The sequence below is a fragment of the Pongo abelii genome, chromosome 1 (assembly GCF_028885655.2).
Source record: "Pongo abelii isolate AG06213 chromosome 1, NHGRI_mPonAbe1-v2.0_pri, whole genome shotgun sequence".
NCBI lineage: Eukaryota > Metazoa > Chordata > Mammalia > Primates > Hominidae > Pongo > Pongo abelii.
Genome location: NC_071985.2, coordinates 187,641,876 through 187,668,199, shown reverse-complemented (window position 1 = coordinate 187,668,199; position 26,324 = coordinate 187,641,876). Strand labels below are relative to the sequence as shown.

Below are 26,324 nucleotides of genomic sequence, written 5' to 3'. Positions count from 1 at the left end.
CAAAAGATGGATTAGAGTTTGGCTATGAGAAACTTCACAGGCCTCTGCTTAGTCTGCACACTGACTGTACGACTAGCAAACTATGACCCATGGGCCAAATCTTGCCCAAGGCATTTCTGTGTGATTCATGAGCTCTTACTTATTTTTACATTTTTAAAGAGCTGAAAAAAAAAAAAAAGGCAACGTGTAACAAAAATCATATATATCAAGCAAAGCCTAAAATATTTATTATCTGGCCCTTCATAGAAAGAAATTACCAATCCCTGCCATACACTGTTTGGAGCCACTGAAGGAATTCAGGAAGGAATGTGATATATTCAACTGTTTTGGAATGATCATTCTGGCAGTTCTGTAGGACATAGAGACATGAGAAAGTAGAAAGGTATACTAGAATAGTAAATGTGAGATGACAAAGTCCTCAACAAGGACAGCATAGAGAGAATAACAGGGACTTTGTAATTCCTTGGCTGAGGAGAATGACTAAGGAGGAAGAGAAGAGAAGTAGCCAAGGCAGTCAAGCTAAGTGATTAGGATGTTGTTGCTATTACAGAAAACCACAGGGGCCAGGTGTGGTGGCTCACGCCCATAATCTCAGCACTCTGGGAGGCTGAGGCAGGAGGATTCCTTGAGGCCAGGAGACAGAGACCAGCCTGGGCAACAAAATGAGATTCTGTCTCTACAAAAAATAATTAAAAAAAAAAAATAGCTGGGCATGGCCAGGCGCAGTGGCTCACGCCTGTAATCCCAGCACTTTGGGAGGCTGGGGCGGGCGGATCATGAGGTCAGGAGATTGAGACCATCCTGGCTAACACGGTGAAACCCCGTCTCTACTAAAAATACAAAAAAAAAATGAGCCGGGTGTGGTGGCGGGTGCCTGTAGTCCCAGCTACTCGGGAGGCTGAGGAAGAATAGCATGAACCCAGGAGGTGGAGCTTGCAGTGAGCTGAGATCGTGCCACTGCACTCCAACCTGGGTGACAGAGCAAGACTCCATCTCAAAAACAAAACAAAACAAAACAAAAAATAAAATAAATAAAAAAAATAGCCAGGCATAATGGCATGCCCCTGTAGTTCCAGCTACTTGGGAGGCTGAGGTCACACTGAGCCATGAATGTGCCACTGCACTCCAGCCTGAGTGACAGAGTGAGACCTTGTCTCAAAAGAAAAAGAAAAAAAAAAGCAAAGAAAGCTGTATACATATAACAGGTACTGAATGAATATCTGGTGACTGATTTGGCAAGAAAAAACAAATTTATTAATTTTTTCCTGATTTATTCCCAAACCGCTCTTGTATAAGGTTCTTGCCCTGATTCTAAATCATACCTTGGAAGGAGGTGGTACAGGCTTAGGAACCAGGTTCTTATAGACACTTGGAACCACGGATGACAATTTGTTCCCATTTGCATGGTGAGATCCTGGTGAGGTGAATGCAGCAGAGAAGGCAGCAGCAGGATCCTCTTTGGAAACTTTTTTGATAACTAGCATCTTGGAGGGTTGCTTGGCACTAGGTGGGTTTTCTGTGAAGTACAATAGTGGAGAGACAACAGAATGTCAAACCTGTTGTGTAACATGAAGCATAGTTTATACAAAGGCCTTAGTCAACAAAACAGCTGACAGTTGAGACAGAGGGATTAAACATTCCCTGGTATGCACTTAATAGATACTCTCAAAAGTGAGACTACTCAGGAACTGTACCAAAAAATGCAGCATATGAGGAACTGGATACTAAATTTATAAATCAGCCAGAAAGTCCAAAGATGTTAGCAGTCCTTCAGGGGCACAATATGTCTGATGGACAGTGTGATCAGTCAAGCATGAACCAAACAAGAATAAATCCAGGGGCCAGACACTGTGGCTCATGCCTGTAATCCCAGCACTTGGAAGTGCTGAGGTGGGCAGATCACTTGAGTCCAGGGGTTCAAGACCAGCCTGGGCTGGCAAACCCTGTGGCAAATCCCTATCTTTACAAAAAATACAAACATTAGCCAGGCATGGTGTCGCACACCTGTGGTCCCAGCTACTCAGGAGGCTGAGGTGGGAGAATCACTTGAGCCCAGGAGGTCGAGGCTGCAGCGAGCCATGATTGTGCCACTGCACTCCAGCATGGATGACGGAGTCAGACCCTAACTCAAAAAACAAAAACAAAACAAAACAAAAAAACACCTAAGAGTGGCAGCTCCTGTCAGCATGAGAAGAGAGAGAGATGAGGTAATCAGGGATTGGAGTCTGCCATGAAACCCTCTGATGAGGCAAACTGGAGGCAAACTGGAGCAAAAGTATACACCATTAGCAAAGAGGAGAAGGTACATTGATCAATCTTAATCCTACAATACTGGATTCTAAACCCATCATTTAGATATGTTAAAGACTTCCCATGTTCATGGCTATCAACGTGTCTAATGAAAAAACCAGGAGAGTCCAATTTGTAAATGCCAAAGATCCCAATGCCACAGATTAGGTTTGGTTTGAAATACAGATTCCTATCACACCACTGCACTCTAGCCTGGGCGACAGAGTGAGATTCTGTCTCAAAAAAACAAAAAAACAAAACAAAAAACCACAAACATATATATACACACACACATATACATACACTCACACGAATATTTAAACATACATATATATGAATGTTTAAGAATATATTGTTATGGGCTGGGCGCGGTGGCTCACGCCTGTAATCCCAGCACTTTGAGAGGCCGAGGCAGGCGGATGATGAGGTCAAGAGATCGAGACCATCGCGGCCAACATGGTGAAACCCCATCTCTACTAAATAACAAAAATTAGCTGGGCGTGGTGGCATGCACCTGTAATCCCAGCTACTTAGGAGGCTGAGGCAGGAGAATTGCTTGAATCCGGGAGGCTGAGGTTGCAGTGAGCTGAGATCGCGCCACCGCACTCCATCCAGCCTGGCAACAGTGAGACTCCAACTCAAAAAAAAAAAAAAAAAAAAGTAAGTGAATTAGCAATGTTAATGAAGTTACTTTTCATGAACTTTTTCTACTTAAAATCTGCTTCCATGTTGGCTACGGTGGCTCATGCCTGTAATCCCAGCACTTTGGGAGGCCAAGGCAGATGGATCACTTGAGGCCAGGAATTCAAGACAAGCCTGACCAACAAGGTAAAACCCTGTCTGGACTAAAAATACAAACATTATCCAGGCATGGTGTAGTCCCAGATAGGGAGGTGGAGGCTGCAGTGAGCTGAGACTGCGCCACTGCACTACAGCCTGGGCAACAGAATGAGACTGTCTCAAACAAACAGGCAAACAAACACCACCACCAAAACAACTGCTTCCAAATTCAGGGTTCTATAAGCTCTCAGTTGTCTGTATTTTGACTCCACTACCATGGTAACATTTCAGTGGTGTTTCGGGGTGGGGGGTGGGGGGGGGGCAGAATAACCCGCTACAGTCAGATGTTAGTTACCATGGGCAAACGCATGAGATGAGAAACAAGAGATAAAAAGAGATAAGGAATCTTTGCTCCCCTCCCTGCTCAGAAAAAATTTTAAAGTTGTGCCTTTAAAATGGCAAAATCTACCTACCCCATACTCCAGAAGGTGTCCCAATAGGTCTGCATGGCTGATGCTGTTTGCCAGCTTCTGGATTCAAGGAAGGCTAGGAAAAAAGGGATATGAATGGTTGATACAGAAAGTTGATCATTTTGGCACTTTTCACAAAGTAGCCATCACCATGGAAACCTATCGAATAATTACGTATTTTACATATTAGCAATACTTACTAATTTGACACTGTATTCAGAATTGTAACAAACAGAAAATGTCAAAACACAAAATCAATAGGTATTATGTTAGTATTAGGTTCTCCTGAGTTTCATTTCCTTTGATATAAGGGATTTCATTTATTTTAAATAAACAGACTAAATGTGCAAATTCCCACTTTCCTATAGGATATGTATGCCAAATAAGGAGGCACTGAAAGACAGATGAACAAGAATGTGGATCATTTTCCTCAGATTAAAGGACAATGTGGTCACTGAAATGTAGAGTATTCACTGCATTTCTAAGACGGGTGTAGGGCAGGGGCAGACCATATGCCAAGGACTGCGCTAGAAATACAATAAAGAGCCCATATTTTCACACGGGTCACAGTTTTGCTATAAAAACTTGTAGACAAGTTAAGTACAATTAAAGGTTACAAGGACGATGAAAAAAATTCATATTAGGGAAGAAGGAGTACTCAGGAAGAAACATCAATTCTGCTTGAAAGAGAAGTGCTATCAGAAAAGGTTTTGCTACAGGTGATTTAAGAATCCTTAAAGATGAATTCTAAAGCTGGAAAATTGGTAATTCCAGGAACAGAAAGCATTAAAAAGAACAGAATATTCAGGTCTGCAAATAGTTCAGCATGAGTACTGCTAGGGAAGGAGGGGACCCTTCTGTGGGGAAAGAGGTATCTGGCAAAGTAGGCAAGAGCCAGCTTGTGGAGGATTTCTTAGGGGAGATTAAGTTTTATTCCACAGGTAATGAGGATCCATCTTTCATGCAGTTAACACTATCTAATTATCAATTTACAACTGTCACTCTAGTAGCAGCTTGAAGGATGGATCTGATGTATTTAAACATCAACTAAGAGACCATTAGGAGATCAATTCCATAGTCCAGGAGGGTAATAAAGGCAACAGAAGTAGAGAATGAGATAAGGAAAAGGGCAGGGAAGAGTTAAGAGCAACAGACTAGACTTTATAACTAATCATATGACACTGCTGTCCTAGCCCAAACTTTACAATCTGGTAACAGGGTAGGAAAATGGCTTTTTTTTTTTTTGAGACAGAGTGTCACTCTGTTGCCCAGGCTGGAGTACAGTGGCACAATCTTGGCTCACTGCAACCTCCACTTTCCAGGTTCAAGCAATTCTCCTGCCTCAGCTTCCTAACTGGGATTACAGGTGCGCACCACCACACCCGGCTAATTTTTGTATTTTTAGTAGAGACAGGGTTTCACCATGCTGGCCAGGCTGGTCTCGAACTGACCTCAAGTGATCCACTCACCTCGGCCTCCCAAAGTGCTGGGATTACAGGCATGAGCCACTGTGCCCAGCAGGAAAATGGCTTTTCAGCACAATTGCCTGTGAACATTATACAAACAACAAAAAGACACCCAGGCTCCACTACAGAGCTTCAGAATCAGAATCTCCAGGGGCAGGGCCTCTAGCAGGTATGTATTTTCCAAGCAATCAAGGTGAGAACCACTACAATAGGAGAACAAGCACAATGCAAATGAAACTACCAACTCTCTATATAAGTGGACAAATCAGTGACAGATTTTGAAGGACAGGTAAATACGTTCCTCTAGATGGAGCAGTAGAGGCAGGAGTACCAAGCCATAAAAGCTGTGGTTGTTTCCTTGTTTCATTTTAATAGGCATGTTGTACCCAGGGTTCTCAGAGACAATGCTCCTATTTATACAGTATCTTTGATCTCTTTCTACTGTTTCAAAAACATACAGTTTTAAAACTTGTAAAATATAAACAGGAAAAATATAAAACAAATGAATAAGTTAATGGGTAAAAGTTCTTTTAAACACTACATGGTTTAAGTAACATAACATTACCAGACAAACCAGAAAGACATTACAAATCTCATAAGAAAAAAACCCCGAAAATACTCATACTTATGGTGATCACTGCATTTTTTTTTTTTTTACTATCCAATTGTGTCTCCCTTGACACTATAGTTTTCTTTCCAAAAACAATCTCAACTTTTAATCTACTAGTTTTTAGAAAATCTTAAGCCTCTTTTTATAAATTGGTAGTTGGTTCTAGAGGTTACAGAATCCTTAGTGGTTTTGTATTCTTCCATTAGGAGACACACACAAATAACATGTGGTTGTGCTTCTTTTAGTGATGTTGGCAGACACTGATGCTCATAGCCTAAAACTGTCAACTCAATACAAGATGCAAAAACAATGATCTAATTTTACAATTCTTTATAAAGTAGTATATTTCCATAAATAGGAACTTCCCCTATTTGGCGATTCAACAGTACAGTTAATATAGAAAAAATATGATACATGCTTGTTCCAAAGGTGAGGCAGGTATCATTGTGAATTCACAGATTTAAATCCAATTTGATGTGATTCAACCCTTGCCGTTATTATCATTAATTGATGCATAAAACTGTCCCATGCTTGGCCTGTGGAACCCTCTTCAATTTGGCTTCTAAATCCTTTTGCTACAACCCTAGTAGTTCTTTGATTACTTCTTTGTTATCTAGTTTGAAAAAATATTCCAAGCTCTTCTTTTAAGTATACTGTCTGGATAAACTATTTCAAGATCACAATCCAGGCAGTAGAGCCACTCATTGCTATGGGGTTGTTCATTGTTTTTATGTCTTTTCAGTGGACAGAACCACCTAGAAGTATGTATTTTTCACTCCAAAGCTAAAACACCTCATAACTTATTACTGATATTCCCAATTCAAACTGAGTACCCTTGTGGATTTTACGGAACATCTATTTTATGTTTTTATTTCCTTCTACAAGAATCCTGATTCTCAAGCATACAAAGGATAGAATATCATGTTTAATTGCTTTATCCCGTATTATGCACAAGTTTCAGAATGGCAAGGTCAGTATTTCACCAGTTACCAAAATGTTTTGTTTTTTTTGGACATGTTCTCCCCATCTTTCCACTTTAAAAAAGTTATACTATATCCAGATTGTGAGATCATATAACTATCACATGCTAACTCTCTTTTAACCCTCATTTTGTCTTAGCTCTACAATTAACCATACATTTAATATTTACCACCATTCCTTTTGTTATCTTTCTGGTTAGTCTGTCAGAAGCTTGTTCTTCAGTAGTTCTCAGGAAAAGTCTTGGGAACGATATTCCAAAGTTTTTTTTTTTTTTTTTTGAGGCATTTTATTTGTAAATATGTATTGCATCCCTAGAAACAAAATCCAAGGATTTTCCCTCCTGTGTGTTTTCATCTTGCTTCCTCATGGTCCATGATACCAGCTAAGGCTGTCAATATGACGAAGTCAAATGGGTGGGACAGAAGCAGATTGTTCTGCCATTTTTCTAGATCTTTGAGTTGCAAATCAAAGCTGGGGCTCTACACTTGTTTAGCCTGCCTGTGAGGTTCACAATTTTCCCAGCTCTGTAATCATCAATGATTTCAAATTTGCCAATGTAACGATGCTTCATCATCACAGCTAGAAGTTGGACAATGACTTTGGAGCATGGCCTAATAAGAACCCGGCGTTTGCCTCTCTTTTCAGCATTGGTGATACTCTTGAGAGCATCAGGTAGGACGTTCACACGCACCATCGTGGCAGCGCTAAACAATGGCGGAAAGAGCAATATTCCAAGTACTTACACATTGCTGTTTGTCTGTGATCTTTATAACTGAACATTAGCTTGACAAAGCACAAAATCTTTGGCTCACATTTTCTTTATTGTAATTGTTACTCCATTTACTTGTTAAAAAGCTTTGCTGTCAGTCTATCTGGTTTTCTTTCTCTTAACAACTCAGTCTTTATGCCTGAATGGCCAAAGGATATCTTTCTTTTTTTGTTCAAGTCTAGTATTTTGTAAGAGTATGTCTTAGTCATCCTGGGTGTCCTTTCAATTTCTAGATTCAAATCTAAATGTATTTCAGAAAAATGTTCTTGAATTATACTTTTCAGTATTTTTTTTTTGAGACAGAGTCTCACTCTGTCCCCAGGCTGGAGTGCAGTGGCGCGATCTCAGCTCATTGCAAGCTCCACCTCCCGGGTTCATGCCATTCTCCTGCCTCACAGCCTCCCGAGTAGCTAGGACTACAGGCGCCCGCCACCATGCCTGGCTAATTTTTTGTATTTTTAGTAGAGACAGGGTTTCAACATGTTAGGATGGTCTCGATCTCCTGACCTCGTGATCTGCCCGCCTCAGCCTCCCAAACTGCTGGGATTACAGGTGTGAGCCACCGCGCCCGGCCACTTGTCAGTATTTAAGCTATTCCTTTATTTTGGTTTTCTTTCTGGGGGCGGGGGTGGGAAGATCCTATTATATATCTGTGTTAGATCTTTCTGTCAAACTTTTTTTTTTCCAGTTTTAATTTCTTATCTATGTATTTCTCCTTCATTTAAAAAATTTTCCTTCCCTGTCTTCTAATTCTTGAAAAATATTAGTTATTTATTCTCTTTATTCTTTCTTGTTTAGTCTTTATTTTTCTGAAATATTTTATTATTACTTCTTTTCAAGAGTTCTAGCCCCTTATTTTGAGTTTTCCCAGATGATTTTTTTTTAAATCAACTTCTTAGGGTTTTTTTTTTTTTTTTTCTTCTGAGACCGAGGTTCATACTCGTTGCCCAGGCCAGAGTGCAATGGCGCTATCTTGGCGCACTGCAACCTCTGCCTCCCGGGTTTACTTTCTTTAATGTCCTGGTTATCCTCTCCCTACCGCTTTTATCTGCACCTTTCCTTTCATCTCTACTGACTTGTCTCTCTGCAACTCAATCTGGATTATATTTCCAACAGTTTGTCCTCAGTGAGGGGCTTTGTTCTGGAAGGGTATAGTGGCTAGTTAGTATGAACAACGATAGAACCCTGTGCTGGTTACTGCTTCTTAGTTACAAAGTCATCCCTTCTGCCTGTTGAGCAAAAATGTGCCTGGACACTTTAAAATTTTTCCTTTGACAGCTGGCATGTTAACTTCTGCCAGTGGAGAACAATGGAGAGATTTTTACTTCCTGTTCCCGTGTGTTTTTCAGCGGGCTCCCACAGCACCCAGTTCCTCAAAGCCAGATTCTGACATACAAGTGATCTCAGAGACCAGCAGCTTCCCTCAGCACCCCATCTGAGTAGTTTTGTAGCAGAGTGACACCTCTCATGAAAAGCCTTTCAGTACGCTTCCCTAGAGAAGGACATCAGCAATCACTCTGCAATTCAGTGAGCCACAACTGAGCCCTTTCTAACCAGGTATGAATCTCAGCCCTGGGGTCGTGGTAGGGAAATGGGGGACTCATTCTTGGACACTCTATCTTAGCCCTAAGGGTAGTGGCTGCTCCTTGTATGTATGCATGTATGTCTGTATGGTTTTTTTTTTTCTTTTTTTTTTTTTTGAGACAGGGTCTCACTCTGTCACCCAGGGTGAAGTGAAGTGGTGCCATCTGGGCTCACTGCAGCTACGACCTGCCAGACTCAAGCAATCCTCCCACCTCAGCCCCCTGAGTAGCTGGGACTACCAGGTACCCACCATATCCAGCTACTTTTTAAATTTTTTGTAGAGATGAAAGTTTCACCACGTTGCCCAGCTCTGGTCTCAAACTCCTGGACTCAAGCGATCATCCTGCCTCGACCTCCCAAAGTGCTGCAATCACAGGCATGAGCCACTGAACTGTGCCTATGTGCTATTTCTATTTTCTTTAAATATCTTTTTCCTTTGTACTAGTCAATGCTTCGTTACTCCAATCTTGCTATAGTTAATAATAATTCCTTGTATTAACTTTCTCTATTCAAACTACTGTGTGATTTGAACTCTTGACTGGTCCAGTCAGATCCTTCATACCTTATCCCAGAGCCCCTGTATTTACCCGTTATTCCATTACAGAAAACCACTCCCGATTAACTGCTGCTCTTCTCAAATATGCCCTACAAGCTTTCCAGAAAAACAGTTGGCTCTGCTAGCATTCTTTATGCTGTCAGGTGCTCTGCTGCTTCCCTTCAGTTCCCCCTGGACAAATGCTAATATTAACCAAGCCTCTTATATAGATTTTGGTGGTTTGTCCCTATCCCTTTATGGGTTTGTGGGGAAATATCATTTTGCTTTGACGTAGATGGCATCTGTAGATTTTTTGGTTCCTCAACTCTACTTGCTTTGTCTTATTTCTAACTTTACTTTAAAATAATTTCAGGGCCGAGCACGGTGGCTCACGCCTGTAATTGCAGCACTTTGGGAGGCTGAGGCAGGTGGATCACTTGAGGTCAGGAGTTCGAGACCAGCCTGACCAACATGGCGAAACCCCGCCTCTACTAAAAATACAAAAATTAGCTGGGCATAGGGGTGTGCATGCCTGTAATCCCAGCTACTTGGGAGGCTGAGGCAGGAGAATGGCTTGAACCCGGGAGGCGCAGGTTGCAGTGAGCCAAGATCGCGCCATTGCACTCCAGCCTGAGACACAGGAGTGAATCTCTGTCTCAAATAATTTTGTGCATGAAACAAAGTTTTCACTGCGACCTGTTGCATGAGATCAGGTATGGAATTTTCTACTTGTGGCGTGACATCCACACTCAAAAAGTTTTAGACTGCAGATGCTCAACCTGTATTAATATTTCACATTTGCTTCCCCATTCTCTTTCTCCTGAACCATTTGCAAGTTGCAGGACTCGGTGCCACTTACCCTTAAATATGTATTTCCTTAAAAGGATATCTTTTACATAATCAGAGTAATTATTAGCACTTATACATACTATTATCTAATCTACAACACTTATTCAAATTGTCCCACTGATGTTTTAGCAAAAGAAAATTTTTGCAAAATGGTTTTCCCTCACCCAGTAGTTATTTAATCTAGGTTTACATGTTGCTTTTAGTTGTCATATCTCTAGTTCTTTAATCTGGAGCTTTTTTTTTTTTTTTTTCATGGCCTTAACATTTTTGAAGACTACAGGCCAGTTATTTTGCAATTCTTTTGCAGAATCCTCAATTTGGGCTTGTCTGATGTCTCCTATGATTAGATCCAGACTATGCATTTCTGGAAGGAATGTTATAGAGGTGATGGTGCATATTTCTCAGTGCCATCATATCAGGAGGTTTAAATCTATGTTTCACTACTGATAATTTTAATATTTCTTAATACTAAAATTTTCATACAGTAAAATGTACACATATAAAATATACTCAATTCTGAGTTTTTAAAATGCTAATACCTCCCCAACTTCTATGAAGATTATTAACACTTCCATCAACCAGAGAGTTCCCTTCATGCCCTTTCCCAGTTAATCCCCACTGTGCACAGGCAACCATAAAACCATTCTGATTTTCTTTCCCATCATAGATTATTTGGCTGTTCTGGAATTTCATATATAGTTTTTCTACAGAGTCCTTAGGATTTTCATTTCACCTGCAAACACAAAGTTTTATTTCCTCTTATTAAACTGTATACATTTCTTTTTCTTGCCTTATTGTACTTGTTAGGACCTCCAATACAATGATAGATACAAGTGATAAGAGTAAACATCTTAATATTGCTCCCAATATTAAAGGGAGCTCTGCTTCTACTGGAGAATTGGGGAAGACAAAAAAGCTGTAGCCAATACTGCTGGCATCCTCTCAGAGTCCCTTCTCTCCACCAATTTCTTACTCCTCAGGTTTCAAACACATCCAACTCTCCTAATCCTAGAAAACTCTACCCTCACACCTGGCTCTTTATTCTCCAAAGAGTAGTGTATCATTCATCACCAACTTACTCTCTAACCCTTACAACCACACTTGTCACTTTTGAAAGGCCATCCCAAACTGCCAGAGTCAAAGCTCTCTCCCATACTTAGTAACAGCTACCATTTAAAAATCTGTGTTCCTGTCTATATCATGTACTTCAAAAAAGCAAAAAACAAACAAAAACCTATCTGTCAAGGTCTGTGCTGAGTGGTTCACAAACATTCTCTAACAACTCAGGGACAATTAGGACTATTTAACTTGCCCAGGTTAACAATATAGGACTGTTAATTACATGAAACCAATACAATTTTAAAATAATTTTCTAATTATACATACGTATGGTATAGAAAAAAATAATATAGAAAATCTACTGCAAACAATCAGGTCCCAAAACATCTTCAATTTGTGATTTTTATCTACCTACTTTTTCTTGGTATACTTGTTCCTTCTTCAGCTAACCACTTCTCAGTCTCCCTTAATGCTACTCCACAGGTTCTGCTCTACACCTCCCTTCTTTCCAATGTATTACTCTCCTTGGGCGATTTTATTTATCCACAAACCTAAACTATTCTATTTTCACGTGCACTTCTCTAGACCTAACCCATCTCTTTGGCATCAAGAATTTGTTTTCTCCTCCAACCAATTCTGCTCCTTCTGCTTTCTCTCTTCAAGTTAATTACATATTACTCATCAAGTCACTTTGGATAGAAATCTTTAGGAAAATTTGCATTACCTTCTTTTTTATATACAGAAAGCTCAACAGTGTACATTTAACCCAATTGGTGGCAAGTTCTTTAGCCTTTGCCTTTTTGAGCTTGGCAATGCGAGTCACAGACTTGGGACCCAGGACACTGCCTCCCCAGTGATGGCAGATCTCATCGTATCTGTCATTGTAATTGATCCTGATGGCTTCCACTAGCTTAGCCAAAGCTCCTGTCTTCCAAGTTAACCTGTGTGAAGGCAACCAGTGGTGCAGGTCTTTCTGTGGACTAGACATCCCACTCTTGCCTTCCCCTTGATAATGCAGTAAGGGACCCCCATTTTACGACACAGGGCAGGTAGGAAGACAACCAGCTTGACTGGATCCATGTCATATGCAATCACCACTAGCTGAGTCTTCATGTTCTCCACCAAGGTGGTGACAGTGCTGACTCCTGCTTGAAAGACAGGTGGTCTCTTACTGGGGACATCCCCTTTGCTGGCAGCTTTCTTCTCAGCCTGGGCCAACAGCCTCTGCTTCTTTCTCTTGCTTTGTCTCTGATCTGTACTTGTGGGCCAGCTTAAGTAGCTGAGTAGCTGTTTGGCAGCGCAGGGCCTGGATGAACTGGTTAATCGCAGGAGGCACTTTCAGCTGCATATAGAGGATGGCTCTCTGCCGCTGCAACCTGATACAGCGGGGCCTTTTCACAAAGCGGGTGAGGTCTCTTTTGGGCTGGGTGTCCTGTCCAATGCCAAAATTCTTAGGCCTTTTCTTAAACAGGGGATTCACCACTTTCTTGGCCTCCTGCTCTGCTTCTTGACAACTGCAGGGGCCAGAGCCAACTTTTTCCCCTTGCCCTTCTTTCCTTTCGGCATCTTGGGTGGCGGGAGGAGAAGAAATCTTATTTTTGACTCTTCCTTCTCTAATTACAATACCTCAGTTCCAATCCTTTAAGTTTAGTCTCCAAAACAAGGTCTTTTACAAACTGAATTTCCATTAACAGAAAAATGGATAAATAAATCGAGTACATTCACACAATATAATATTTGCTATACAGTAGTAAAAAAGATCTAGAGCAAGGTTTGTCAGCCATGACACTACTGACATTTTAGCCTGGTTAATTCTGTTATGGGGTTGTTCAGTGCGTTTTAAGTGTTTAGCAACATCCCTGATCTCTACATATTAGATGATATTAACACTAACCCCAGTTGTGACAACAAAGATGTCTCCATATAATGCCAAATATCCCCCAGTGGGTAAACTTGTCCCTAGTCAAGAACCGCTAAGCTAGAGCCCCATGATTCAACACATGTAAACTTCAAACAATTTTACATAAATAAGAGAATTACAGTATGAATTATTCATATGAAGGTAAAAAAAGGCACAAATTGATAAAATAGAATGTTTGTATCATTCCCACTGGGAATGTCACAGGACTGACAATGAAGTTTCTAATCAAACTATGCTAATCAGTAGCATACTACCCAGTTTAAAAGGTACAATTATTTCTACTTTACTCCACACTATTTCTTGTCTGTTACAATCTTCTCTTTTTCTTATTGAAGTACATAAGAAATCAAAACTATTGGGGATTCAAATAAATTCGTCTTCTATATGCACAGTTGGCTATGGTTATAATATTAGATATACTCTATTTCATTTCAGATACAAATTATGTTAAAATCATTATGGGTTTATTTAATCATAGAATAAAAGTATTAAAGGAAAGTTGTTTTTTAATAAGAATATACTGTAATTGTTGCATTTTTTTTTTTTTAAGAGATGGAGTCTTCCTTCCACCTCTGCCTCCCAAGTAGCTGGGGCTATAGGTACACGCCACCCATGTCCACCAGCTCCGTTGCTAATGCTTTCATTGCTAGTTTGATATGAATTTCATCAAGTTCCTTAAGTGTAATGAGCAACATACATTATATTTTCAAATAATTAAAACTGGTCTTTCTTGGATTTGCTTGTAATACAAGTTTGTTGTATAAATAATAAAGATTACATTTGAAATTATAGTAATTTCTGGATTATTTGTTATCTAGAACATTCTGGACAAATATTCAATATGTAAGGGCAGTATAGACCTTCCTGAGGATAAAGTTTTGAAGAACAGTCACCTGGGAATAGGAATTCACATTAATATATAATTTAAAGCAAGGACCCCAGGTCACTTCCTAGACTTGAGGGTAGAGGAGCTAATGCCTAAATTTCACTCCTCTTTAGGTGACTCTATTAATTGATGAAATGGCTATAATGAAATGGCTATAATAGAAGTGACTGATCGATGTGCTACTTAAAAACAGCTAGAGGCTGGGTGTGGTGGCTGTCTGTAATCCTAGCACTTTGGGAGGCCGAGGTGGGAAGATCACTTGAGGTCAGGCATTTGAGACTGGCCTGGGCAACATAGTGATAGCTAGTCTCTATAAGAAACAAAAAAATTAGCTGGGCGTGGTGGCATGAATGCAGTGGTGCAAGCATAGCTCACTGCAGCCTCAAACTCCTGGGCTCAAGTAATCCTCCTGCCTCAGTCTCCCTAGCGGCTGGGACTGCAGACATATGCCATCATGCCCAGCTAATTTAAAAAATTTTTTTTTATAGAGACAAGGGTCTTGCTGTGCTGCCCAGGCTGGTCTCAAACTCCTGGCATCAAGCAATTCTCCTGGCTTGGTCTCTGAAAGTGCTGGGATTACAGGCATGAGCCACTATGCCTGGCCAACTTAAAGACACTGATTTGTTAAAATGATAATCTTTTCTTTTTTTTGAGATGGAGTCTCGCTCTACTGCCCAGACTGGAGTGTAATGGTGCAATCTCAGCCCACTGCAACCTCTGCCTCCTGGGTTCACGTGATTCTCCTGCCTCAGCCTCCCAAGTAGCTAGAATTACAGGCACTCACCACCAAGCCCAGCTAATTTTTGTGTTTTTAGTAGAGATAGGGTTTCACCATGTTGGTCAGGCTGATCTTGAACCCCTGCCCTCAGGTGATCCACCCGCCTTGGCTTCCCAAAGTGCTCAGATTACAGGCATGAGCCACCGAGCCCAGCCTGATAATCTTTTCTTAAATAAAATATATTTTAAAAATTTTAAAGGTACTCTGAAAATGCTACCTTTGATTTAAGAGGCCAAAAGGCATGTAATTTAACACACAATAACATCAAGTGTTACTGAAAGTATAGGCAACAGCTGAAATACTCCCAATTACATGTTCATGTCACAGTAATCTTATATGACAGAGAACAAAATCAAGAGAAAAAATGTTTTATCACAGTTGGAAAAAAAGACAATTTAACATGCAAGGTACATTTTAACATAATCATATTTGAGTAAACTTTATAAGACTTAAGAGAAATTAAATATTTTTCTAAATTCCAAAGACACAAAGATGAAAAATTTTCTACAAGTTACATAGGAGTTTTGGTCACCATTTTCAAACATTATCAACTTAACTTCTTTCCTCTAAAAACAATAAAAACCTCAACTTACAAATTCCTTTTTCTGTAATTTCTGAAATGTTCTCATTACTAACAGGGTCTCATATTTCAGACATTATTTGTTGGCTTCTAACCACACATCTAAAGATTCATACTTACAAAGTCCTCCTCTTCAAACTGCAACTTTTCCACCTTGTCTTCTTTCTTTTCTTCCCTAATCTCCATAGGTGGCTTTTCCTGAAAAGCACACCCTTTCCGGGAGTGGAAGCTGCCATTCCAGTGGCGATGGTTCCCTGTGCCACCTCCGCTACGTTGGCTCATGCCATCATGACCTCGGGAAGAGCTATGCCAACCAGATGGGTTCCCTGTGATTCCAGCATATGCTCCCTTAGAGACACCAGAGTCCACAGAATCATGGCGGAACAGGGAGGGCTGGTGCCAAGAATCTAGAATAGCAAAGAAAAGGACTAATTAGATTGTTTGCTTCCTGATTTGGTTTATGGTATTGGCCAAAGGCCTTCAGGGGACCTTGTTAATAAAAAGTCCACACAAAAAAAATCAAAAAATATATCTTTTCTTTGTGAGGTAATTTCTGAAATCAGTTCAACTGAACAGATGATTCATGAGAATCGTAATCATAGTTAGACCTAGAAAGCCAATGTAGTTGCGTAATGGCTACTAGAGAATCTAAATGAAAACTATGTTCAGAAAAGATCCTATTTCAAGATTACAGACATATACCCACAGCCTGGGCTTATCCTAAATGAGTAGCTTAAATATAGTCATGAAAGTTGTACATGGCTCACCTCCTGCAGTTCGTAGGGGACCATTGTTAAAAAAACCATCAGAGGAATTATGTCGACGGCGGCTTACTCCAAATCTACCTTCTCCTCTGGGTAGGTGCTCTCCGTGTTTTTCGAAGGTGGCAGTAGGTGACTAAGATGATGAAGTATGGAGAGGCAAAGGGATAAATAGCTATTAGTCCCTTTCAATATCTTAATAGGCTTTGCATCAGGCCTTCAAAAAACAAGTAATAATGGTGATAGAAACTCATATTGTAAGCATATGGACCCTAAGGGTACCCACAGGTGCCTAATTTAGAGAAGTCCTAGGTTACATATTCAATTGCTAATTCACTTCCTTTATTCCAGAAGAGGAGAAAAGCTAGCCACTTCAATTGTTTGCATGAAAGGAGAGGGAGGGGAAAAAACCTTGCAAATATTCATAAATGTAAGCTCCAAAACTTTACACTTAAAAATATTTATCTTGCAGGAGAGGAAAATCAGATGATTGCCTCAAAAATAATTCTAAAGTTTTAGTATTTCTGGAATAAGGGTTGAAATATCATCCTGGGAGGTCAGCAGTAATTACAGAGCTTTTTTAAAAAAAAAAAAAAAAAAAAAAAGAGATGAAGTCTCACGGTCGCCCAGGCTGGAGTGCAGTGGCACAATCAAAGCTCACTGCAGCTGCTTATCCTTGAGCTTAAAGGATCCTCCTGCCTTGGCCTATGGAGTAGCTAGAACTACTGGCCCATGCCACTAAGTCTGGCTAAGTTTTTAAATTTTTTGTAGAGATGGGGGTCTCACTATGTTGCCCAGGCTGATCTCTCACTCCTGGCCTCAAGCAATCCTCCTGCCTTGGTCTCTCAAAGCTCTGGGATTACAGGTATAAGCCACAGCACCCAGCTACTAGAGTTTTTACGTTTTATAAAACATTTATTTCCAGATATAATACCTGTAACAATACTAAACTTTTGGCATCATACCCATTTTACTCATTTACAAATAATGAAAGAGGTCAGAGAGAAAAAATAAGTCTTTGAGGTAACAAAACTGAAAGGAAGCAGTTTGAGAAACATTATTATAGATGAACTCTAATATCCCTTCCTATTTCAAAGAATTTTTTCTATGACATTCTTAAATGATAGAGACCAAAGTCCACAAAGCCATGAAAATATGGGTATGTCTGACAAGGAAAACCGTAAGTCGGGGCATGTTTACATTTATTTTTCTTACTATCAACATCCTTGCCAATATTTTACCCATTCAAGTGGGTAAAAAGATTTTCTCCTGTTTTCTCTTAAAAGTTTTATGGTTTTAGCTTTTTAACTTATGTTCCATTTCAAGCTAATTATTTTGTGTATGAAGCAAAGGCTGAGGTTCTTTACCCCGCCCCCATACAGATAGAAGATAGTTCTTCTAGCTCAAAAACACAACACTATCACTTCCTCATTGAATTACCTTTGTACTTTAGTCAAAAATCAACAAAATACATACATAAGCTTTTTTTTTTTTATTTTTTTTATTTTTAGAGCCAGGGTCTCACTCAGTCACCCAGGCTGGAGTACAGTAGCCCAATCATAGCTCACCGTAGCCTCAAACTCCTTGGCTCAAGCAATCCTCCTGCCTTAGCCTCCCAAGTAGCTGGGATGACAGGTATTCACCACCACACCTGCCTGGTTTTTTTTTTTTTTAATTTTTAATTTTTCTTGTAGAGACAAGGTGTCACTTTGCTGCCCAAGCTGGTCTCAAACTCCTGGCTTTCAAGCAATCCTTCTGCCTCAGCCTCTCAAAGTGCTGGGATTACAGGCATGAGCCACTGAGCCCAGCCCCTACAGGCCTATTTTTGAACTCTCTATTCTATTCTATTCCTTTTATGTCTATCGTTATGCCAAAACCACAGGGCTTTGCTTATTATAGTTTTGAAAATGAAAGAATGTCTTCTAATTCTTTTTACTTAAGTTCACTGTGCTAAAACAATTATTCTTCTCTGATCGATCTATGTACTTTTCATGTAGCTCACTAGCTCCAAGCCTTGGGTCAGATTAGGCCAATTATGAGATCCTGCAAATTTTGTTAAGACAATTTGAAATAAAGTTTAGAGCCGGGTGTGGTGGTTCAATGCTGTAATCCCAACACTTTGGGAGACTGAGGCAGGTACATCGCTTGAGCTCAGGATTTCAAGACCAGCCAGGTAACATGGCAAAACCCCGTCTTCTACAGAAAACTACAAAAAATTAGCTGGGAGTGGTACTGTGCGCCTGTAATCCCAGCTACCTGTGAGGATGAGGTAGGAGGATCGCCTGAGCCAGGGAAGTCAAGGCTGCAGTAAGCCATGATCGCACCACTGCACTCCAGCCTGGGCAACAGAGTAAGACCCCATCTCAATAAAAAAAACAAACAAAAATCCCAAAATGAAGTTTAGGCTGGTACAGTGGCTCACGCCTATTTTGTAATCTCAGCACTTTTGGAGGCTGAGGTGACAGGATCGTTTGAGGCCAGTTCTAGACCACCCTGGGCAACATGGTGAGACCCTATCTCTACAAAAAACCCAAAAAAGTTAGCTGGGCATGGTGGTGCTCGCCTGTAGTACCAGCTACTCTAGAGACTAAGGCGAGAGGATTGCTTGAGCCCAGGAGTTCAAGGCTGCAATGAACTATGACCATGCCACTGTACTCCAGCCTGGGTGACAGAGACCCTGTCTCAAAAATAAATAAGTAAAATAAAATTGAAACAAAATGACGTTTAGAGCAAAAGATCATGGGTCTAGATGAGACCAGAAGCACCTTCCCAAAAGTCCACATTTTAAAACAGGAAAGGTAGGCCTTTTTTTTTTTGGGAATGCCTACCAATTTCATTCTTCCTCTATTCGTTGGCAAAATGGGAAGCACTTTTAAGTTTACTAGCTTCCCAAACGTTTTATCAATAACTCAGGCTGATTCTTTTGTGTACTGTGACTAGGTCTGCTTTAATCTATATAAACTGGTAATTCCATTTGTGTTTACCCTTAATACAACACACATCTCCCCTGAAACTATTAAGTAGGTTAATGCCTCTAAAACAGTTTCTAGGTTTTAATCTGAGATCCATGTAGTAGTTGAACAATCACAGTCTCTACCTTTTCCTCCTCTTCATCTATCGCCATAAACAAATGTGTGTTCACTCCAAAGGTCTGTTTACCCAAGTGCCATTCCCCTTTTACTTCTGCCCCTTTGACCTCCACAATAGGTTAGCAAGTATGTTTAATCTCCAAAGTGTGCTGCAGCTAATACAAGACTTAACTGTGTCATGTAATGAGAAAAGCCTTAGGATACAATGAAAAAAGTGAGATACTTAAAAAAAAGAAAAAAAGAAACATAAAAAAGTGAGACACTTGGCAGTAATAACGTAGACACTCATGTGGACTGCCTAATTACTTACATCCTTCTAACAGAAAGCTATTAAGTCTATGAAAATGTTTTTGAAATCCTCACACGAGGCTGAATATATTAAAAAACATCAAGACTGGGCTCAGTGCAGTGGCTCACTCCTGTAATCCCAGCACTTTGGGATGTCCAGGTAGGCAGATCACTTGAGCTTAGGAGTTGAAAACCAGCCTGGGCAACACGGTGAAATTCCATCTCTATAAAACAACAACAAAAACAAAAATTAGCAGGGCGTGGTGGTACACAGCCTGTAGGCCCAGCTACTCTGGGAGCTGAGTCAGGAGGATTGCCTGAGCCCAGGAGGCCGAAGCTGCAGTGAGCTGTGATCACACTACTGCACTTCATCCTGGGTGACAGAGGGTCTCCCCCTGTCTCAAAACAAAACGAAACCAAAAAACAACCAAAACCACCCCCAAACCCTCTCGTATTTGAGAAGTTACTACAGGAATGAAGAACAGTACCTTAGCTGACTGTGGTGTTGAGAAATTTAGCCAAGCAGGAACAAAATCATGCTGCGCCATTTAGGTCCAGTGTCTCCTTTCAGCAAGGTGAGGCATCCAACCTCATGGCCAGGATCTGAAAACAAAACAATTCAAATCACTTATGTTTACAAGAATCTGACACCAATGTGTAAAGGAATCTGTAATTATTCTAAGATTCCTCTTTACAGAAAGACCTGCCCTCTGAGCCTCTCTACAGATTACTTACCAAGCCTTATAACTCAGAGAAGTTCTAAATAAAAGCAATTTTTGTTAAAACAAAAGTTCTAAACAAAAGAAAACTGTAACATGAGCCTGGAAGATTTATTTTTATTTTTTGTAGAGGAAGGGTCTTGCTATGTTGCCCAGGCTGATCTTGAACTCCTGGCCTCAAGAGATCATCTTGCTTCAGCGTCGCAAAGTGTTGGGATTACAGGTCTGAGTCACTGCGCCCAGTCAATCTGGAAGGTTTTATGAAGGAAGCTAATGAATTCTTGATTGTTACATCAAAGAACTTGAAGAATTAAACATCTATTTAAAACCACAGATACTTAAGAGATTAATCTGCTTCAAGTACTCAGGTAACTTCTAGCAAAAGCAGTAGAAAAGATCTTCTTGGCTGGGCACGGTGGCTCACACCTGTAATCCCCGCACCTTGGGAGGCTGAGGTGGATAGCTTGAGCCCAGCAGTTCGAGACCAGTCTGGGCAACACGGCAACACCTCATCTGTACAAAAATAATAATAAAGGAGCCAGGTGTGGTGGCACACGTCTGTGGTCCCAGCTACTCTGGAGGCTAAGGTGGGAGAATCACCTAAGCTGGGAAGGTTGAGGCTGCAGTGAGCTGAGATTGCACCACCGCACTCCAGCCTGGGTGACAGAGTGAGACCCTGCCTCAAGATGGGGGGAAAAAAAGATCTTCCTAGAGAAGGACGATACAACCTCTCAAGAGCTTTTCTATTTAGTTCACATTAATTTCTTCAAATACCAACTAGCATCAGTTTTCCTGAGATCTGTTGGTGTCTTCAAACCACCCCACTGATATTCTCCAAAATTAAATACATCAGAAAGCAGTAGGTATTTTTCATGATGCATATACATGGAGTCTTCTTTCCAAGTTAGACATATGGAGAATATTTACCCCAGAGTGTAACCTCTGTGGTCCTGTTTCTGAACTCGAGTTGGCCAGCTGGATCTCCCACGAGGTTTTCTTGTTAAAAGGGTGCTTAAGTAACCTGGCCGGCAGCACGACTTATGATGAAGCACAAAGAAGCCAGGTTCTGTGTGGATCACTCTCTCAGTCCCCTCAACTGCTCATCTTAAACTATTTGGTTCCTGACACGTTTCCAAAAGGGGAAAGGGAAAAGGGGAAGGGGGGGAAGGGGAACATAAAAAGTATTTGTTACATTTAAAAAAGGGGGGAAGGGGAAAGAGCTGTATCTATGTTCACCTCATTCAACTTCCTTGAGTTATGGCACTATGATGTTGCTTAATTAGGTAAGACATGGATATTTGCACCGAGTGCAAATACTGTTCATAACAAGGTCATAGCTAGAAAGACAGATGGGCTCAAGTGTGGACAAATAATGTCATCAAGGTGATAGATCAAAAATATTAAAGCCCTATAAAAGATCTGAGCAGTCAACTCCAAAACATCCACATGACAAAGTCCTTAAAATACAAATCTCATTATTCTTACTCACGCAACTGCTAAAAAATAGTGTGCAGATATGTATTTATATTTGCCTTAACCTTCAAAATCTAGGGACATAAATCTTGTCTTTGTTAAAAAAAAAAAATAAAAATAAAAATAAAAATATATCAGACAGGAATTTGCTACACTTTTCCCTCCACGAACAGCAGCTTTCAAGGCAGATTTCTTGGTATAAAGCTCCTAAATGTATATTCTATGTCTTTGGCCTTTACTATTTATAAATTCAGAGCAAAGTTAAAACATTAGAAAGATGGGTAGGATGGGTATTAAGAAACAGTCAAGGAGAAATATAGTTCCAAAATGAGGATTTCTTCTCTTCCGTTTTCTGTGTTCCACTTGTTCTGCTCCTTCCCAAAATCTGAATTGAGCCACTGGAAGGAGATATGAAGAATCTTCTATGCTTTGGTAGAGAAGTCACTTATTATTTTGGATCCATTTCCACCACTTAACAATCATTTGAAAGGCCACACGAATCTATCACTCTGTAAATGAAAAAACAAAACATAAAATCACAGAAGGCAAAATCACTATCATATATACATGTATCTGCTAAAATGAGACACAGTTAAATAATGAAATCAAGGTCCTGAGAGTCAAAACTCTTAAGTCCAATTCAGATACTACGGATGTATGTCACCACCTATACCAACAAGATGACTTGGATATAAATCTTTTTTAAGGATTTGAGAAAAGTCACCTAAACAGAGCTTGCTTTTTTTTTTTTTGGAGATGGAGTTTCGCTCTTGTTGCCTAAGCTGGAGTGCAATGTCGCCATCTCAGCTCACTGCAACCTCCACCTCCCGGGTTCAAGCGATTCTCCTGTCTCAGCCTCCTGAGTAGCTGGGATTACAGGTGTGCATTACCATGCCCGGCTAATTTTTTGTATCTTTAGTAGAGACGGGGTTTCACTATGTTGTCCAGGCTGGTCTCGAACTCGACTTTGTGATCCGCCCGCCTTGGCATCCCAAAGTGCTGGGATTACATGAGTGAGCCACCGTGCCTGGCCTGGAGTTTGCTTTTTTATATAAAAGCACATGTAATCTCAACACTTTGAGAGGCCAAATTTTCCAATCAGCTATCTAAGGCATTCAGAAATGCAAAATAATGGGTCTTTCAGATATAGATTTTTCTCTCATAAATGGGACAGGTTGCCATGAGTGGTCAAAGAACCATATAGCTTGCTGGTATATCACCAACTACCTATTTGTTTAGTACTAGCCACAGCTAGGATCCTTAAGATATCTGTCACAGTATTTTTTATATATTTATATGGTATATATTTTTAGATACCTGGCTCTCAATTCAGAGATTTAAAACTTTTATAATCTAACTTGTTAGGCATTGAGTGAAACAAAAATTTCTTCAGTAATTTCTCAACATTCTTTCAGGGGATACAAATTAGAAACAGGGTCTCACCCTATTGCCTAGGCTGGAGTGCAGTGACTTGATCGTAGCTCACTGCATCCTTGAACTCCCAGGCTTAAGCAATCCTCTCAGAGACCTCAGCTTCCCAAGTAACAAAAACCATGGGACTACAGATGTGCACCATCATGCTCATCTAATTAAAAAACGTTTTTTTTTGTAGACACAGGGTCTCACTGTGTTGGCCAGGCTGGTCTTGAACTCCTAGGTTCGAGCAATCCTCCTGCTTTGGCCTCTCAAAGTGCTGAGATTACAGGTGTGAGCCACTGTGCCCGGCTGTAGAAATATTTTTTTTTTATTCTGGTCTATACTGGTAAATTTTAGTTTGGAAGATATTTCTCATATATCCAATTCAGCAGCCTTGCACTATTGTTCATGGGAATAAGTTCATAGGAATAAGAAATATCAAATTCAGGATAGTAAGTATCTCTGGGGAAATGAAGGGCAATAAAAAAGAGGTCCCAAAGAGTTTCAACTGTATCTGTAACGCATTATTTCTCAAGTTGAGTGATGGGTACAAGATGACTATTCACTTATTGCTCTTTTTATAAACTTCTAACACTTAGAAGAATATTAGGCCGGGTGCGTGGCTCACGCCTATAATCCCAGCACTTTGGGAGGCCGAGACGGGTGGATTAATGGAGGTCAGGAGTTCAAGACCAGCCTGGCCAACATGGTGAAACCCCGTCACTACTAAAAATGCGAAAATTAGCCAGGCATGGTGGTGCACGCCCATAGTTCCAGCTACTCAGGAGGCTGAGGCAAGAGAATCACTTGAACCCGGGAGATGGAGGTTGCAGTGAGCCGAGATCCCACCACTGCACTCCAGCCTGGGTGACAGAGCCAGACTCTGTCTCAAAAAAAAAAAAAAAAAAAGCAAAAAACCCCAAAATTGTTTTTATATAAGCCTATACCTGTAACTCTCAGTAACAGATACATGAAACTGTCCCTGTAGTGAAGTTATTCTGGAAAAATAATCAAGTCAAGCATCCTTATGGAAAAGATATAATTAACTGTCTGGTGCATACTTTTTATCTTACGAATTCTAGTTTAAATCACAGAGAACCTGAAGTTCAAGATAGAGAGATAAATAATCTATTAGGGTATTAAACTGTTGGACACAAAGGAAAATGCCTCAATTTTCAACATAAACAATTCCCTCTTTTCAATCACCACTAGGTACTTTCCAGTTTTCCAACTGACACACACCGTCACCTTTTCAGTGTTTTACATACTGAATCCAAAGTTTCTACAGCAGAGTCCCAACTTAGGCAGTAACTGTAGAAGAAATACTAACTAGCAATACTTTGCTACTATTACAGGTCCTACAGCTGTTATATATCCCATAACAATTACTCACCCATCACCCTCAAGAAGCTGGGATATCTGAAGTGTAAAGAGTGTGACCTACACATGCAGGTGCAGAGTATGTGGCTGAGAGGAGATGCACCGTAAGTGGGGACGTTTAATCAAACAGAACAAATAAAAAATGAAGAAGACAGATAAAAGAGATTTCTGTTCTGGAAGTAATAGACTAAAAGGAAAAATCCCAAAATGTTAATAATGGTTTTATTAGGATGGTGGAATTATGGGCATTTTATTTTATCTTCTCTATTAGTCAAAAGTTTTTGTAATGAACTTACTTGCTCTGCAAATTTTAAATTAAAGATCTTTAGTGATGTCTTTTAGGGCTGTGGCTACTTTTACAGAATGGCTAACTGGGAGACTTCTGCTTATTACTAAAAAATTCTGAGAAGAAAAAACACATCATTTAAAATTCTCTTAGAACTTTTTTTTTTTTTTTGAGACAACAGAGCAGGGTCCTGAGTAGCTGGGCTGCAGGTGAATGCCACCATGCTGAGCTAATTAAAAAAAAATTTCTTGGGCCAGGCGCGGTGGCTCACGCCTGTAATCCCAGCACTTTGGGAGGCTGAGGTGGGCAGATCATGAGGTCAGGAAATCGAGACCATGGTAAAACTCCGACTCTACTAAAAATACAAAACATTAGCTGGGCATGGTGGCAGGCGCCTGTAGTACCAGCTACTCGGAAGGCTGAGGCAGGAGAATGGCGGGAACCCGGGAGGTGGAGCTTGCAGTGAACCGAGATTGTGCCACTGCACTCCAGCCTGGGCGACAGAGCGAGACTCTGTCTCAAAAAAAAGGCTGGGCGCAGTGGCTCACGCCTGTAATCCCAGCACTTTGGGAGGCGGAGGCGGGTGGAACACGAGGTCAGGAGATCGAGACCATCCTGGCTAACACGGTGAAACCCCGACTCTACTAAAAATACAGAAAATTAGCTGGGCATGGTGGCGGGCGCCTGTAGTTCCAGCTACTCAGCAGGCTGAGGCAGGAGAATGGCGTGAACCCGGGAGGCAGAGCTTGCCATGAGCGGAGATGGGGCACTGCACTCCAGCCTGGGTGACAGAGCGAGACTCCGTCTCAAGAAAAAAAAAAAAAAATTCTTCCGTAGAGATGGGGTTTCACTATGTTGCCTAGGCTGGTCTCAAATGCCTGAGCTCAAGCATCTCACAGTTTTTTTGTTTTGTTTTGTTTTTGAGATGAAGTCTTACTTCGTGACCCTGGCTGGAGTGCAGGGGCACGACCTCAGATCACTGCAACCTCCGCCTCCTCCCGGGTTCAAGCAATTCTCATGCCTCAGACTCTCGAGTAGCTGGGATTGCAGGCGCCCACCACCACACCCGGTTAATTTTTGCATTTTTAGCAGAGAGTTTCGCCATGTTAGCCAGGTTGGTCTTGAACTCCTGACTTGAAGTGATCCACCGCCTGGGCCTCCCAAAGTGCTGTGATTAAAGGTGTGAGCCACCGCACCTGGCCTCACAGAACTTTTTAAAAAGATGAAAGATGGCCGGGCGTGGTGGCTCACACCTGTAATCCTAGCACTTTGGGAGGCCAAGGGGGTTGGATCACCTGAGATCAGGAGTTCGAGACCAGCCTTGCCAATATGGTGAAACCCCGTCTTTACTATAA

At 40.8% G+C, this 26,324-nt stretch overlaps 1 protein-coding gene and 1 pseudogene across 11 annotated transcripts in view; both read right to left on the bottom strand.

The window, feature by feature from the left end:
• GPBP1L1 (GC-rich promoter binding protein 1 like 1) overlaps nucleotides 1–26,324 on the bottom strand; it is a 90,989-nt gene that overhangs the window by 42,581 nt on the left and 22,084 nt on the right. For 10 of the 11 annotated variants that reach the window (XR_008510695.2, XR_008510764.1, XM_024256482.3 and 7 more), the window contains exons 2-7: nucleotides 21,342–22,396; nucleotides 20,184–20,298; nucleotides 16,325–16,454; nucleotides 15,678–15,964; nucleotides 3,543–3,615; nucleotides 1,323–1,516 (exon numbers count right to left, since the gene is read on the bottom strand). Coding sequence is in view for 9 of the 11 variants with exons in the window: in XM_024256482.3 (XP_024112250.1) it covers nucleotides 1,323–1,516; nucleotides 3,543–3,615; nucleotides 15,678–15,964; nucleotides 16,325–16,454; nucleotides 20,184–20,243 (744 nt within the window). In the remaining 2 variants the exon portion in view is untranslated. 11 annotated transcript variants of the gene reach the window in all.
• Nucleotides 5,615–15,671, bottom strand: LOC129051036 (small ribosomal subunit protein uS8-like; annotated as a pseudogene).